Here is a 16,689-nt window from a genome sequence, read left to right on the forward strand (position 1 = left end):
GGTAGCTGCAATTTTATCAAAGATGTTAAGATAAAGACTAATAAGAGACAAAGGTCATTACATAATGATAAAGGGGCCAATCTAACAAGAATACATGACATAAATACTTATGTCCCCAACAAAGGAGCACCTAAATACAGAAAGCAATTATTAACAGATCTAAGGGAGAAATAGAGAGCAATACAATAATAGTAGGGGACTTTAATACCCCACTTTCATCAATTATTAGATCACTCAGACAGAAACCAATAAGGAAACATTGCCCTTAAATAATATGTTGGATCAGGCGGATTTAACAGACATTTATAGGCCATTCCAACCAAATGCAACAGAATACACATTCTTCTCAAGAGCATATGGAACATTCTATTCTCCAAGGATGATATATTAGGCCAGAAAATAAGTCTTAATAAATATAAGAAAACTGATTTTATATCAAGCATCTTCTCCAACCACAATATGAAACTAGAAATCAATTATAAGAAGAAAACCAGAAAATTCACTAATATGTGGTGCTTAAACAACATGCTACCAAATAACCAATGGGTCAAAGAAGAAATCATAGAGAAATTTTAAAAAACACCTTGAGACGAATAAATATAGAAACACAACATACCAAAACCTATGGGATGTAACAAGAAGAGTTATAAAACAAAAGTTCATAGCAATAAATGCCTATATCGAGAAACAAGAAAGATTCCAAATAAACAACCTAACTTTATACCTCCAAGAACTAGAAAAGGAACAAACGAAGCCTAAAATTAGAAGTAAATAATGAAGAGTAGGATAGAAATAAATGAAGAAGAGACTAAGAAAACATTAGAAAAGATCAATGAAATAGTTTTTTTTTTATTTTTAGATTTTATTTGGCTGTATTTACTTATGTATTTTTTTAATCATTATTATGTTATGTTAGTCACCATACAGTACTTCACTGGTTTTTGATGTAGTGTTCCATGATTCATTATTTGCATATAACACCCAGTACTCACAGCAAATATGATTCTCAATGGGGAAAAGAAGATCAGGAACACGACAAGGATGTCCACTCTCCCATTACTGTTCAACATAGTACCAGAAGTCCTAGCACCAGCAATCAGAGAACAAAATAAATAAAAGGTATTCAAATTGGCAAAGAAGAAGTCAAACTCTCTCTCTTCCCAGATGACATGATACTTTCCGTGAAAAACCCAAAAGACTCCACCACCAAATTACTAGAACTAATACAGCAATTCAGTAATGTGGCAGGATACAAAATCAATGCACAGAAATCAGTTGCTTTTCTATACACTAACAATGTCAGTGTAGAAAGAGAAATCAGGGAATCGACTCCATTTACAATAGCACCAAATACCATAAGATACCTAGGATTAAACCTAATCAAAGAGGTAAAACATTTATAGTCTAGAAACAACAGAACACTTATGAAAGAAATTGAAGAAGACACAAAAAGATGGAAAAGCACTCCATGCTCATGGATTAGAAGAATAAACATTGTTAACATGTCTATGCTGCCCAGGGCAATCTATACTTTTCAATGCTATACCGATCAAAATACCAATGGCATTTTTCAAAGAGCTATTTTTTAAAGAAGATAAACAAAATTAACAAAACTTTGGCTGGGTTCACCAAGAAACAAATAAATAAAATCAGAAATGAGAGAGGAGACATTACAACTGATACCATAAAAATACAAAGGATAAGAGACTACTCTGAACAATTACACACTAACAAAATATACAACCCAGAAGAAATGGATGTTCCTAGAAACATACAACCTGCCAAGACTGAATCTTAAAGAAACAGAAAATATGAACAAATCAATTTATAGTAAGGAATTGAATAAGTAATCAAAAATCTCCTAGCAAACAAAAATCCAGGACCAGATGGCTTCATTGATGAATTCTACCAAACATTTAAAAGAATAATTAATACTAATCCTTCTCAATTGTCTTTCCAACAATGCAATAAAATGGAATATTTCCAAACTCATTTTACAAGATCACTATTATCCTGATACCAAAGCCAAACAAGAACACCACAAGAAAATTGCAGATCAATATTCCTGATAAACATAGCTGCAAAATCCTCAACAAAATATTAGCAAAGGGAATTCAGCAATACATTAAAAGGGTCATACACTATGATTAAGTAGGATATTACAGGGATACAAGAATGGTTCACATCCATAAGTCAGTCAATGTGATGAAGGATAAGAATCATATGATTATCTCAGTAGATGCTGAAAAATCATTTGACAAAATTCAACAGCCATTTTGAAAAGAACTTTCAACAAAGTAGGTATATAGGGAATGTACCTTAACATAATGAAGGCCATATATGACAAGTTCACAACCATCATACCCAACACTGAAAAGCTTTTCGTATAAGACCAAGAACAAGACAAGGATGCCCACTCTTACCACTTTTATTCAACATAATATTGGAAGCCCTAGCCAGGGAAATTAGTCAAGCAAAAGAACAAGTAAAAATACCACTATTTGCAGATGACATGATATTATACATAAAAAACACTAAGGACTACACCAAAAACCTGTTAGAACTTGTCAACAAATTCAGTAAAGTTGCAGGATACAAACTCAACATACAAATATCAGTAATGTTTCTATACACTAAAAACAAACTATCAGAGAAATCAAGAAAATAATCCAATTACAATTATATCAAAAAGAATAAAATACCAGGAATAAATTTAACAAGGAAGCAAAAGACCCATATATTGAAAACTATAAAACACTGATAAAAAAATTAAAAATACAAATAAATGAAAAGATGTTCTATGTTCATGGAGAGAAAGAATTAATATTGTTAACAAGTCCATTCTAGCCAAAGCGATCTGCAGATTCAGTGTGATGGCTATCAAAGTTCCAATGACATTTTTTTATAGAAATAGAACAAATGATCCTAAAATCTGTATAGAATCACAAAAGACCCTGCTTAGCCAAGGCAATACTGAGAAAGAAAAACAAAGCTGAGGCATCACACATTCTGATCTGAAATTATATTACAAACCTATAGCAATTAAAACAGTATTACATTGGCATAGAACAAACACATGTATCAACAGAACAGGATAGAGCCCAGAAATAAAACCATGCATGCCTGGTCAATTAATTTACAAAAAGTACCTGGGAATATGCTATGAAAGAAGACCAGTTTCTTCAGGAAACGGTGCTAGGAAAACTGGATGGACATATGCAAAAGAATGAAACTGGAACACTTTACATCATACACAAAAATTATCTCAAAATGAATTAAAGACTTGAACATAAGATCTAAAACCATAAAACTCCTAGAAGAAAACATAGGTGGTAAACTCCTTAACATTAGTCTTGGTGACCAAAAAACAAAGGCAACAAAAGCAAATATGAATAAGTGGAATTATATAAAACTAAAAAGCTCCTGTAGAACAGACGAAACAATCAACAACATGAAAAGGCAACTTACCAAATGAAAGAAAATATTTGCAAATCATATATTTGATAAGGGGTTAATATTCAAAATATATAGAATCTACATAACTCAATAGTAAAAAACAATGCAATATAAAAATAAGTAGACATTTTTCTGAAGAAGACATTTAAGTACATGAAAGAGGCCAATGGGTACATGAAAAGGTACTCAAGATCACCAGTCATCATGGCTGTGCAAATCAAAACCACAATGAGATATCACCTCTTACCTGTTAGGATAACTATTTTCAAAAAGATAATAACAAGGATTGGCAAGGAAACGGAGAAAAAGGAACCCTTGTGCACTGTTGGTGGGAATGTAAATTGGTGCAGTCACTATGAAGAACAGTCTGGAGCTTCCTCAAAATAATTAAAAAATAGAACTACCATATGATCCACTCTTGGGTATTTATCCAAAGTAAATAAAAACACTAACTTGGAAAGATGTATGCACCGCCATGTTCACTACAGCATTATCTATCATAGTCAAGACACAATGTAAATGTCCACTGATGGATGAATGGATGAAGAAAACATGGTATAGGGGCGCCTGGGTGGCTCAGTGGGTTGGGGCCTCTGCCTTGGCTTGGGTCGTGATCCTGGTGTCCTGGGATGGAGCCCCGCATCGGGCTCTCTGCTCGGCAGGAAGCCTGTTTCCCGTCACCCCCCCACCCCCGCGCCTGCCTCTCTGCCTACTTGTGATCTGTCAAATAAATAAATAAAATCTTAAAAAAAAAAAGAAAACATGGTATATATACACAATGGAACATTATTAAGCCATAAAAAAGGAAATCTTGCCATTTGTGACAACATGGATGGACCCTGAAGGCATTATGTAAAATAAGTCAGAGAAAGACAAATATTGGATGATCTCACTTATACGTGGAAGCTAAACAAAACAAAACAAACTCAAACGCAGAGATTTACCAGAGATCAGGAGGTGAGTAAAATGGATAAAGATGGCTAAAAGGTAAAAAAAAAGGCTAGGTATAAAATGCATCCTGGGGATATAATGTACAGCATGATAACTGTAATTCATATCATATTGTATATTTGAAAGTTCCTAAGAGATATCTTAAAAGTTCTCATCACAAGAAAATATTTGTAACTATGTGTGATGATGGATATTAACTAGACTTATTGTGGTAATTATTTCATAGTAAAGATATCAAATGATATGTTGTACACCTGAAAATAGGTATGTCAATTTTATCTCAATAAAAATTTAGAATTTAGGGACATCTGGGTGGCTCAGTTGGTTAAGCAGCTGCCTTCGCTCAGGTCATGATCCCAGCGTCCTGGGATCGAGTCCCTTGCTCGGCAAGGGAGCCTGCTTCTCCCTCTGCCTCTGCCTGCCATTCTGTCTGCCTGTGCTTGCTCTCTCTCTCTGATAAATAATAAATAAAAATCTTTAAAAATTTAGAATTTAAAAGAAGTACATAAAAACTATATCATTATTTTGAATGGCTACTAATATTTGACTGTTGACTATTTGATAATTACTCTGTGAACTATATTTGCTACTATAAAAATCTCAATAAACACTGTAGCACATTTTTATTTACTTGTGATATTATTTCATAATAAATTACTAAGATTAAAATCACTATTGGGTACATTTACATGGTACCAAACTGCCCTTCAGAAAGATTTGTACAGGGGCGCCTGGGTGGCTCAGTGGGTTAAGCCGCTGCCTTCGGCTCAGGTCATGATCTCAGGGTCCTGGGATCGAGTCCCGCATCGGGCTCTCTGCTCAGCAGGGTGCCTGCTTCCTCCTCTCTCTCTGCCTGCCTCTCTGCCTACTTGTGATCTCTCTCTGTCAAATAAATAAAATCTTTAAAAAAAAAAAAAAATCTAAAAAAAAAAAAAAAAAAAGAAAGATTTGTACAAATTTACATATCTAACAACAGTATGTGAAAATGCCTTCTACCCCTCATGCTCAACCTGAGAAGACAGGGTATATAATGCTGCTTCTAATTTGATCATTTACTTGATTCGGTATCTTTTCATTCCTTCATTGGCTAGTTGCATTTCTCCTCTCATCTGCTTTTTCAAGTCCTCTGTCTAATTTTACATTAGGAAATTATCTTACCAATTTGTAAAAGCTCTTTTATATTAAAATATTAACCTCTTGTTTTATATGTTTAAGTAGTTTCTCATTTCATTGTCTTTCAACTCTCTTCATAGAGAGTTTTATTTGGCTATACAAATGTTTGAATCTAGTGAATCTCCTTTTACGGTCTTGATTTTGATGCACTGATAAGATCTTATAAAGACAATAAAATAATTTTCCTATGTTCTCCTCATATATTTCTATCATTTTGAGTTTTGATTAACTTGTTTTTATATTTAAAACTTCAATGTTATTTTTTTAATCTATAGCGTGGAATACAAATAAAAACTAATTTCAGGGGCGCCTGGGTGGCTCAGTGGGTTAAGCCGCTGCCTTCAGCTCGTGTCATGATCTCAGAGTCCTGGGATCGAGTCCTGCATCGGGCTCCTGCTCAGTAGGGAGCCTGCTTCCTCCTCTCTCTCTCTCTGCCTGCCTCTCTGTCTACTTGTGATTTCTCTCTGTCAAATAAATACATAAAATCTTAAAAAAAAAAAACAAAAAAAACCCAAACTAATTTCAAATCTCAAGCCAATTATTATATTAAACCCATCTTTCCTTCTCAATCTCTGGAACTTCTTTGATACAGATTTTCAGTCTCTTACTCCTTTCCACCCTTTCTTTTATGCCCCCCCCCCAATTCCAAATTATCTTCATCCTCCCCTTTTGAGCGGCTGATTCTCTTGATATATCCAGTGATTTTTGTCTTCTGTAGGCTACCTACACTTACAAAAGGTGGCTTACACTGTTCAGAATTCGTAGCAAGAGTGACCACTGTTCAAATCTGCTCTCTCTCCCTCCCTACCCAGCATAGCACAGCAAGTGCCTGGGGGATTCTTCACACCAAGCGGTTACTGCTCCCCAGGCTTGATGCGGCCCCACCAATCCTCCCTCAGCACAGCAGATGGCTTTTCCCTCCTGCCTCACACACTTAACTATTACTGCGGGATTCTTCTGCTTCTGTGGAACTCATACATGCTTTAGCATCATTCATATAAACTTTCTCAGAATGCTGTGGGCGTTTTGGAAGGATGACAGATCACATGCGCATAAGCATCTATACACACACGCCTGTGCCTGTTCGGTGTGATAAGAGTTTGGGTTCCTGGGGGCGCCTGGGTGGCTCAGTGGGTTAAAGCCTCTGCCTTCAGCTCAGGTCATGATCTCAGGGTCCTGGGATCGAGCCCCGCATCGGGCTCTCTGCTCAGCAGGGAGCCTGCTTCCTCCCCTCCTCTCTCTACCTGCCTCTCTGCCTACTTGTGATCTCTGTCAAATAAATAAATAAAATCTTTAAAAAAAAAAAAAAGAGTTTGGGTTCCTGAAAACAGGCGCTAAGTGAATTAATGTTACTCATTTGGGGGCCATTTTCTCATTTGAAATCGCCTGATTAATAGAGTTCCCTCCAGCTAGGTTTCCCTGTCTACCCTCCACACAATTGTAGGTCAAACTTCCCAGGCTGTGGAGAAGTTTCATAAAATAAAGTAACTTCTGCCATATCACTCATTGCCGGCTCATCTTTATTCTGGGTTTCCTAGATTACCTACTTGAGGACACCTTCAATATTCCATGAAACATGCATTTTACCAGTGGGTAGAAAACTTTTCCTGGGCATACCTTTGTGGCATTATCAACATTAGCCATTGGTATACCTTTAGTTATCGCTATAAGTTAAAACTGTTCAATAAAGCATTAAATAAAAATAGAAAAACCAAATGCACACACATTGGTAAGAGCTATTTGAACTGAGGTAAGCTTAATTTGGTAGCTTTGACCTCCCTAGTTGAGAGGAAAGGAAACAACTTAACTGTACCAAAGGACAGACCTTGAGGAAAATCTATAATTGTACTATTTGGTATTACAGTGAATTTATATGCTTATATTTTAATATAAAATTATTTCCAATGTTAACAGAATTATAATAAATCATCACTGCCTAAGGCCTTTTTAACAGACATACGTACATAAGAAAGAATTGTATTAGCCATGTAAATTCACGTAATCTTATCAAATTATGTTTTCTAATCATTATTTCACAATTTTCAAGTAATGTGAAATTCTTGAATAAAATGTTGATGGGTTTTCAATTAAATATTAATTGTAATCAAGGAACTTGTGGGGGAGAAATTATCCAATATTTTGAATCAGATCAAGGTCAAACATTTTTAGACACCTTTTTCATACAATAATTTTGTTACCTTGTTTTTAATTTGTTCTGTTTTCATGAATGTTCAACCATAAATCCTGTCAAATTTTAAGTTAATGGGTTTTCATTTTGTTTTTTACTGCATATTCAATTATTGTGAAGTTCAGGGCCCATTTACTCATTCTTTATCCTCCTCCCTTAGAAATCAGTATGCCCCTTCCACGCACATCTTATTAGCTAAAGCAAGTCCTAGTCATGCCTGACTTAAGGGGGATAAGGAGAGTAATCATCCAATATGTTCAGAAAAGGCAGGAGAACTATAAATATTGTTAACTCTATCTAGTGAAGCTAGAGAGGTAATTTTTGTTTTTTTTTTTTTTTTTTTTTTTTTTTTTTTTAAAGATTTTATTTATTTATTTGACAGAGAGAGATCACAAGTAGGCAGAGAGGCAGGCAGAGAGAGAGAAGAGGAGGAAGCAGACTCCCTGCCGAGCAGAGAGCCCGATGCGGGACTCGATCCCAGGACCCTGAGATCATGACCTGAGCCGAAGGCAGCGGCTTAACCCACTGAGCCACCCAGGCGCCCTTTTGTTTTAATTTTAAAAGCTATTGGATTGCTCAAAGAATGTTCTTTTTAAGTACAAATTTTTGAACAGCAAATTATTTCCCACCTCTCTAAAATATCAGCTGTATACAGGTTTCTGGGTTCTCCTCCTCTATTCCTTTTCATTTTTACATGGTCATAATCATATTCTAAATACTATTCTTTGTATTGATCATTGTGTCATATCTATTTTCTATATTAATAAAGAATCTCTATAATTTTTTATTCTGGTGTGATATTTAAAATGGAATTTTTCAACCACACATATTCTAAGAATTTTTAGTAATTCCTATTCTATATTCAAATTTACATTCAATCTAATTCTTAACCCTTCCCTGTGTTTAAAGAAAATAAACCAATAAAACAACACATATCATGTCTTAGGCACTTGTAGGAAAACCTATTTCTGGTCCTTCCTAAAATGCAGATTTAAAAAAAAAATTAATTTATATATTTGCTTATTTTCTCATGTGTATAATAAATATTGATTAGGCATCTACTCTTTGCCAGGGATTGTTCTGTGTGTGTGTGTGTGTGTGTGTGTGTATGTTTAAATTTTTCTGTACTTTTATTCCTTTCAATGCCCTGGGTATAAAATTCTAGTGTTTTTTATAATAATTTTTTATTTTTTATTAACATATAATGTATTACTAGCCCCAGGGGTTCAGGTCTGTGAATCACCAGGTTTATACACTTCACAGCACTCACCATAGCACATACCTTCCCCAATGTCCATAACCCAACCACTCTCCTCCTAACCCCTCCCCCAAAATGCAGATTGTTTATGGCCAAACAAAAAGGCTTCTTAATTCTGAAAAATTCTAAAGAGACAATTCTAAGATAGTAACTAAGTAGCTTGGAAATTCTAGAAATAGGAAAGAACAGAAAACGACTAAAGAAATATGATTATTAAATTACCCAAATATGTTATCTCTAAAGATGTCAACTTTTTCAGAGTAGTACAATACTTTAAGAAAATCACTTTTACTTCATAAAATTCTTACAAAACCTAAGAAAGTAAGATAATCCTTTAGTTTGTGAAAGTATTTACCTCAAGTTTCCATATAATTGCAAGTTCCCTTAAGTGTATTTGAAATACAATATATAAAAATTAAATTTGCTTCTAAGTTGTCCCTAAAATATAACTGAGCAACTCCTGTGCTGAACTTTAGGATGCTGAAGCAACAGGCTCAACTATGAATAGCGACTATTAATAGAAGGCAAGAAGAAAATATACACATTCAAAATTGAGCTACTGACAAGAAAGTGGCTTTCAGACGACTTCTAGTTGTTTAGGAAAAAAAATCTTTTTTTTTTTTTTTAAAGATTTTATTTATTTATTTGACAGACAGAGATCACAAGTAGGCAGAGAGGCTGGCAGAGAGAGATGGGGTAAGCAGGCTCCCTGCTGAGCAGAGAGCGGGATACAGGGCTTGATCCCAGGACCCTGGGATCATGACCTGAGCCGAAAGCAGAAACTTTAACCCACTGAGCCACCCAGGCACCCGTTTAGGAAAAAATCTTAAGAATGCTCCAAGGGGGGGGCGCCTGGTGGCTCAGTGGGTTAAGCCTCTGCCTTCAGCTCAGGTCATGATCTCAGGGTCCTGGGATCAAGCCCAGCATAGGGCTCTCTGCTCAGCGGGGAGCGTGCTTCCCCTTCTCTCTCTGCCTGCCTCTGTGCCTATTTGTGAACATTCTCTCTGTCAAATAAATAAATAAAATCTTTAAAAAAAAAAAAAAGAATGCTCCAAGGGAATCTAGTAACACCTATTACATGAAGAAAATATGTATGTTTCAAAAATGTGTCCTACCCTTTGTACTTCACTACCACTTTGTTCTTCAAATTTTGTTTGTTCTTCATCAACAGAGTTAGACTCATTTTCTTGTTGTTTACCCTCTTCTTGGAGCTCTTTGTCGACTGCTGTTTCTTCATACTTAACTTCATCCTTGACCAAGTGATTGACTGTGGCAGTATATTCTCGTAATGATGTTGGAACAGGGCGCAGCGGTGTGACATGGTCATAGTGAGTATGTAGGAGGCGGAGAGCAATGTCACTTGTTGCCAAAATCCTTGGAATTTCAAATCCAATTTGTGTTTCAGAGAATCTGACACTTTTGTACCTGTAAATAATTTTAACAAAAAGGATGAGACCCTAAGAAACTAAGTCTGTTGAGAATTTATACCTCAGCGGTATTTCTCTCCACTTGAATTTTGCCAAAATTTGGAGTTCCGATGCATACTTGCTTGCTTTGCAGCATTTGGACCCAGTTGCTAATGTTATCCTTCCCAAAACACTCTCTTGGGATCTATGACCCCATACTCTTGTCTTCCATCTCTGGCAGGTCCTTCTCTGTTTCCTTTGTATGGCCTTCTGCCTAACCATCCCTTAAATGTTATCATGACTCTGCTCTCTATCCAGGCCCTCTTTCTTCTTCCTTCTACACAGTCTTCTTGGATATTATTATTTTCATGGCGTGAATCATAACTCACATTATCAGGAGTTTTCAACATGAGTTCTGTTTCCTGGGGTGGGTTAGGGGGAGAAGAGGCATCCTTGAATAGGTTTTAAGAGGTCCAAAAATGCCCTTACCTATGATGAGTATATGTAATAAAGTTCACAAGAGTCCAGGATTCCCCAAAGTTAAGAACTAGTGATCTATATGATGTCTCCTCAAAATATATCTCCAATTCGATTTTTTTCAATGCTTTCAGACAGTTGTATTCCATATTTCATAAGTACTTCAAATTCAACAGGTCCAACATTGAACTCATTGTCTCTGCAAATATCTCTATCACTCTCAAATAAAACAAAACTGTTTCAGCCTCTATTATTCACTATCTGAGTAAAAAGACACCAACTAATTCTCTTCTTAAATCTGGGTAGCTAATACAGGGCTATTCATTTTTTTCCTTTTAAAAGTATACAGATTGTTTTTACTCTTCTATATGTAACACATTTTACAATGAAAAAGGTTATATTTTTATATTGTCTCATTAGATTTAAATGACAGGGTATTTCATAGCAAATATAATTTGGAAAATATTTTGTTCCTTCCTGTTAGTAAATATCAAAATTAAACCCCAATTCTTTCCATTGTCATATGACCAGTATTTTCAGAGCTGGGACCAGAACACCTAGGCCTCCTTTTACTTTGGTAATTTTTTCCTAAAACTCACTGCCATACTATAACTCAATTAATTTTGACATATTAAAGATTAAACAGAAGAAGGGATCATGATTTGTCACTATCACTATCACTTCTCAGAAAGATGTGATTAGCTGAAAATAACTTGCCTAAGGTAAACAAATAGCAGGTTTGAGATTCAAACCTCAGCTGGCTGACCTCCTAACATAGGTTTTTTCCAAGTGTACCATGCTAGTATGCAACAGGCAAGTCCCTGGTCATCATGAGGCGATTCCCAATGTCTTCTGACCTATAGTAGCACCCATGGGAATACCTTGGATTCTTCTTGAGGTTTGCCCACACATATAGAGTAACATTTTCATCTTGAATGACTTTTTCCATATTTCCACTGTCCAGATCTGCTAATGTACTAGCCTGCTGTAAGAGAAAAAAGAAAACATTATAAAAGATGAGAGTCCTCATAAACTATGCAACTTAGATGAGTTATTTCATCACTTAGGTGTTAGATTTGTTACTTAGAAGAGTAATTTAGGTAAAAGTATCAAAATAACAAAAAAATTATTTTTAAAAAATTCTCTATTCTCTAAATGATACAAATGTATTTTCTTAATTAAATGTGCTTCACCTTTCCCCTTAGTTTCTCTTACTGTGTCTAAGGATTAAAGTTGCTCCTATATTCCCAGGATTACTATTATATTACCCTTTTCGATTTTAACATTATCATGACTTTATACACATGCCTCTTTATTTGTACATTAAAATGTAGATCATGCTACTGCAGAAGTTAGTCTATTTCTGAGTATTATCAAGTTTATTAAACAAACTATCCAGTTTATGAAATTCAAATGAGTCAAGTTTTACTAGTCCCATACTTGATATCCAAGATGAAACACACAATTTAAGGAAGTTCTTAAGTACGTTTTCATAAGGACTAATACAGCTTGATGCATATTAACTCTCTTAAATGGCTTAACAAAGTCAATATTGTATGTATTTAGTTGTCACAATATAAAAACTTTGGGGTACTGGAGATTGAATTTATTGCCAAGTTTTAAAAAGTAATTGATCCTGCATGCTTCCCCCCATGCCGTGACATTAACTTTTTAAGTGTTCAGGATAGTCTTATAGAACTATTCCACATTGTGAATTTATCTAATTCTTCATGGTATTGCTTAGCTTGCTCTTCTGTCCCCTTTATTTTTTCTAACTTCTTTGAAAGTTAGGTCTAGGTAGGTTTAATTATTTTTGGCAAGAAGGCATTGTAGGTTATGCTGTACTCTTCACGATGCGTCCTGTCAGGAGGCATATGATATCCCACTGTTAACAATGTGGACTTGATCACTTGGTTAACATGGTAAGTATCTCCCAGTTGTGAAGTACACTTTTCCCCAATCTGTATGTAATCTGTGGTCTAATATTTTGGCACCATGAGAATCATGCACTCCTCAACTACTTTTCACCTAATTATTTAAGTGAAAATGCCCCTAAAAAAAAAAATGCCCCTTACCATTTATTACATTGAGGATTAAAAAAATGGTGATTTTCTAACTGACAATTCCTTCACCATTTATCAGATGGCATTCTTCTATAAACTGTTCTTCCCCTCCATCCCACTTTCTCACCTGCTTTTCTGGAGTATCCTTTTAGACTCACAGATTTTTATTTAGTCAATGGTCTATAATCAATTGTAATTATTCTTTTTGATATTCAAACAATTTCAAATTTGACCAGAGGGAGCCCCTTTAAGTTAGTTCTGTCCCTTTGGATACAATTCCATTAGTCTCTGAGCATTTATTTGCTTTCGAGCACAAGATAACTCATTCTCATCTTTCACTTACCCTGCTCCAGTTCTGGAATCAGCTGTTCACCCCAATTAGACCTGGTTCCATTTTACAGATTAAAAAGAAATCTGGTTCATAGTAGTATTTCCATTTCAAATTAAACATTACAATATTTGGGGCCCTGGGTGGCTCAGTGGGTTAAGCCTCTGCCTTTCGGCTCAGGTCATGATCTCAGGGTCCTGGGATGGAGCCCCACATCAGGCTCTCTGCTCAGCAGGAAGCCTGCTTCCCCCTCTCTCTCTGTCTGCCTCTCTGCCTACTTGGGATCTCTGTCTGTCAAATAAATAAATAAAATCTTAAAAAAAAATTACAGTACTTTTTCTAATCTCTTAGTTTACATATTTTATCTTTTTTCTCTTAAAATAATCTCGATTATTAAAAATTATAATACATTTCTTTGCTTTTCTTATAATAAAACTGTTCCAAAATTACATTATAAATATTACTACTAATAATAAATTTAGTAAAGTTTAAGCCAATTTTGCAATTCTTTTCATAATTAGAACATATTCTACCAAGGCTATACAGAGACCAACATAAACCAAAAGATAAAAAGACACACACAAAAAATGTGTGACTTTAGGTTGTTTTCTGATTTAAAGAGCACACAATAAAACAAAAATAGCCATAGAAGACATTCATGGGATAGGATATTAGCCAAAATTTAAATAGGGACTGGACATTAAATTATGGAATTATTAATTGTCAAGGTATAATGATGATTTTAGTTATACGAATATTATCACTAATGATAAGATATTTGGGAAAAATAGACTGACTACCAATAATTATGATATTAGTCAATTTATCTTGAGTAGTGAATATTTAGCATATAAAGTTTTGTGAATTTATTTTCATAGTGATCCTACTAAACCTTAGCAAGTATAAGAAAAAAAAGTCGGTTAAGCATCTGCCTTTGGCTCAGGTCATGATCTCAGGGTCCTGGGATTGAGCCCCACACTGGCATTTCTGCTCAGCGAGGAGTCTGCTTCCCCATCTCACTCTCCCTCTGTGCGTGCTCTCTCTCTCTCTCAAATAAATAAATAAAATATTAAAGAAAAACAGGACTTCAACTATACTGATTTTTTTAACTGACTTTTCCATAGCCTTTTAATTAAAAAGATGCTAGATTTTTTTAATCATATAGTATAAAATTTTAACTCTTAAAAAGTTAATTGTAATTTATAAGCAAAATGAGAAAAAAAAAATCACACTTACTCTGAGAAGTATTTCTGTGGCTATGTTAAACTTAAGATGAAGGAGCTCCTGGAGTTCTAGAATTGATCCTTGGTACTGTTTTATATTTTTATCTTCCAAATCATATGGTGGCGTTTCCAGTAAAATTAATTTCAATTTATCAATTAACTATAAATAATAACAAAGTAAAAACTTACTATAAAAATAATCTTCTGACAAATGGTCAAAGAAAAAGTAAAAAGGGAATGTTCTATCGCTTTTGAATTGAGGCATACATCATATATCATCAGTAAAACATATAAAAATCTTTTCTTATATTCATTGTGTTATTTAAGATCATGGAAAAATAAAATATTTTCTCCAGAAACTCCATTATAAGAATTCCCAACTACACGTAACAGAGCTTTCATTAGCAAGTTAATAGAGCAGGGGCAGCTTGGATACCTAAGACTATGGAACAGTAGAAATAATGGTATAACAACAATGAGGAGGAGGCTGACAAGAAGAGAGTTACTAATATATACTGAATGTTTATGTAGGAGTCCAGGGCAGGCCACCCCCAAATGAACCACAAAGGCCCAACACTGATCATTTTGAACTGAAGCTACTTGAGAGTCAACTGTACAAAGATACTTAGACTTCTTCTGTCCTCCTGAAAGGAGGAAACAAATCTCCCATATAAAAAACACCAATCCCTGTACTAAGAAAAGACATCTTTATTACCAAAGGCAAGGGCTATCAAGTAGAGAAAACTGTAGAAATAAACCTTGTTACTTTTTTACTAATCTACTACCTCAGCCCAAATTCTGCTTAGAGTTCCTAATTCAAGCTCACAAATACCTGTTTTCCTTATCCTGTAAATGCCTCACAAATCTATTGTTTCTTTGTCTAAAATGTGCCTGCCTTGGTCATTTCTTTCTTTCTTTCTTTTTTTTCTTTTTAAGATTTTATTTATTTATTTATTTGACAGAGATCACAAGTAGGCAGAGAGGCAGGCAGAGAGAGGGGGCAGCAGGCTCCCTGCTGAACAGAGAGCCAGATTCAGGGCTGGATCCCAGGACCCTGGGATCATGACCTGAGCCGAAGGCAGAGACTTTAACCCACTGAGCCACCCAGGTGCCCAAAGTCTCAATTTCATTATTGGGTCTCCATGTGCACATAATAAAACTGTCTTCTTTCTCCCATTAACCTGTCTCATATCAATTGAATTCTCCGTCCAGCTGAAAGACCTTGAAGGGTAGAAGAATTTTCCCTCTCCTACACTTACTACGTGCCAGGAACTGTTCTAAACCTTTATACATATTCATTCTATCTTCATCATATCTATGAGCTAGATATTGTTATTGTGCCTATTTTTATAGATAAGGAAACTGAAGTTTCACCTGTAAGGAGTTTGGAAGATCTGACCCCATCCTAACAAACAAAAAGCTCAACAGACTGAAAAATCAAAAAAACCCCTTCTTTGACCCACAAGAGGGGAAGAAACAGGGCAAACACCTGCCCTCAAGACTGAAGAGACCTAGATTCAGGAGCAAAAGCCACTGTAGAAACCAGTGCCAAGTAAGAACATCTGAACTGTAAATGCCAAATTATTGGAAGCTCAGTGTAGACAACTCTTGAAAGTTAAAAACTCCAGAAAAGGGGTGCCTGGTTGGCTCAGTCGTTAAGCGTCTACCTTTGGCTGGCTCAGATCTTGATCCCAGCGTCCTGGGTTCCCTCCTCATATCTGGCTCCCTGCTCAGCGGGGAGCCTGTTTCTCCCTCCCCAGCTCCCTGGTGTTTGTGGTCCCTCTCTATCTCTCTCTGTCATAAATAAATTAAAAATCTTAAAAACAACAAAAACTCCAGGAGAACACAGTCATGAAAGGGAGAGGGCCCATAATATTGTTAGATTTACCACCAAACACTCCACCGGGTTCTATAACAACTATGGGAGCAAAATCCCCTCCTATTTCTAGCAGGGGGAGGGGAAAGGGAATGCCTAACAAGGCCTGATCTCAAGGGAAACTAATTAGAGCCTAATCTGCAGGAATTTTATCAGAGCTTAACTCACCCGGGGCAAAGAAAATACACAACTCTAGCTGGCTCTAGCCATTCCCTCCCACCAAAAAGGGAATAAAAAAAATTAAAGAAAATCGTGAAGTTCACCATGCAGAGATGCAGAGACACAGGCTT

General features: G+C 35.6%; 1 protein-coding gene across 7 annotated transcripts in view; it reads right to left on the minus strand.

The window, feature by feature from the left end:
- Positions 1–16,689, minus strand: part of DNAI7 (dynein axonemal intermediate chain 7) — a 65,006-nt gene that overhangs the window by 25,733 nt on the left and 22,584 nt on the right. For 5 of the 7 annotated variants that reach the window (XM_013047813.2, XM_045073365.1, XM_004776376.3 and 2 more), the window contains 3 exons: positions 14,537–14,683; positions 11,791–11,894; positions 10,142–10,451 (listed from right to left, as the gene is read on the minus strand). In XM_013047813.2, coding sequence (XP_012903267.2) covers positions 10,142–10,451; positions 11,791–11,894; positions 14,537–14,683 — 561 coding nt within the window. The remainder of the gene's footprint in view (positions 1–10,141; positions 10,452–11,790; positions 11,895–14,536; positions 14,684–16,689) is intronic. The other 2 variants (XM_013047811.2, XM_013047812.2) reach the window with 2 other exon arrangements.

The sequence above is a fragment of the Mustela putorius genome, unplaced genomic scaffold (genome assembly GCF_011764305.1).
Source record: "Mustela putorius furo isolate JIRA1106 unplaced genomic scaffold, ASM1176430v1.1 tig00537227_pilon_pilon_pilon, whole genome shotgun sequence".
Taxonomy (NCBI): domain Eukaryota; kingdom Metazoa; phylum Chordata; class Mammalia; order Carnivora; family Mustelidae; genus Mustela; species Mustela putorius.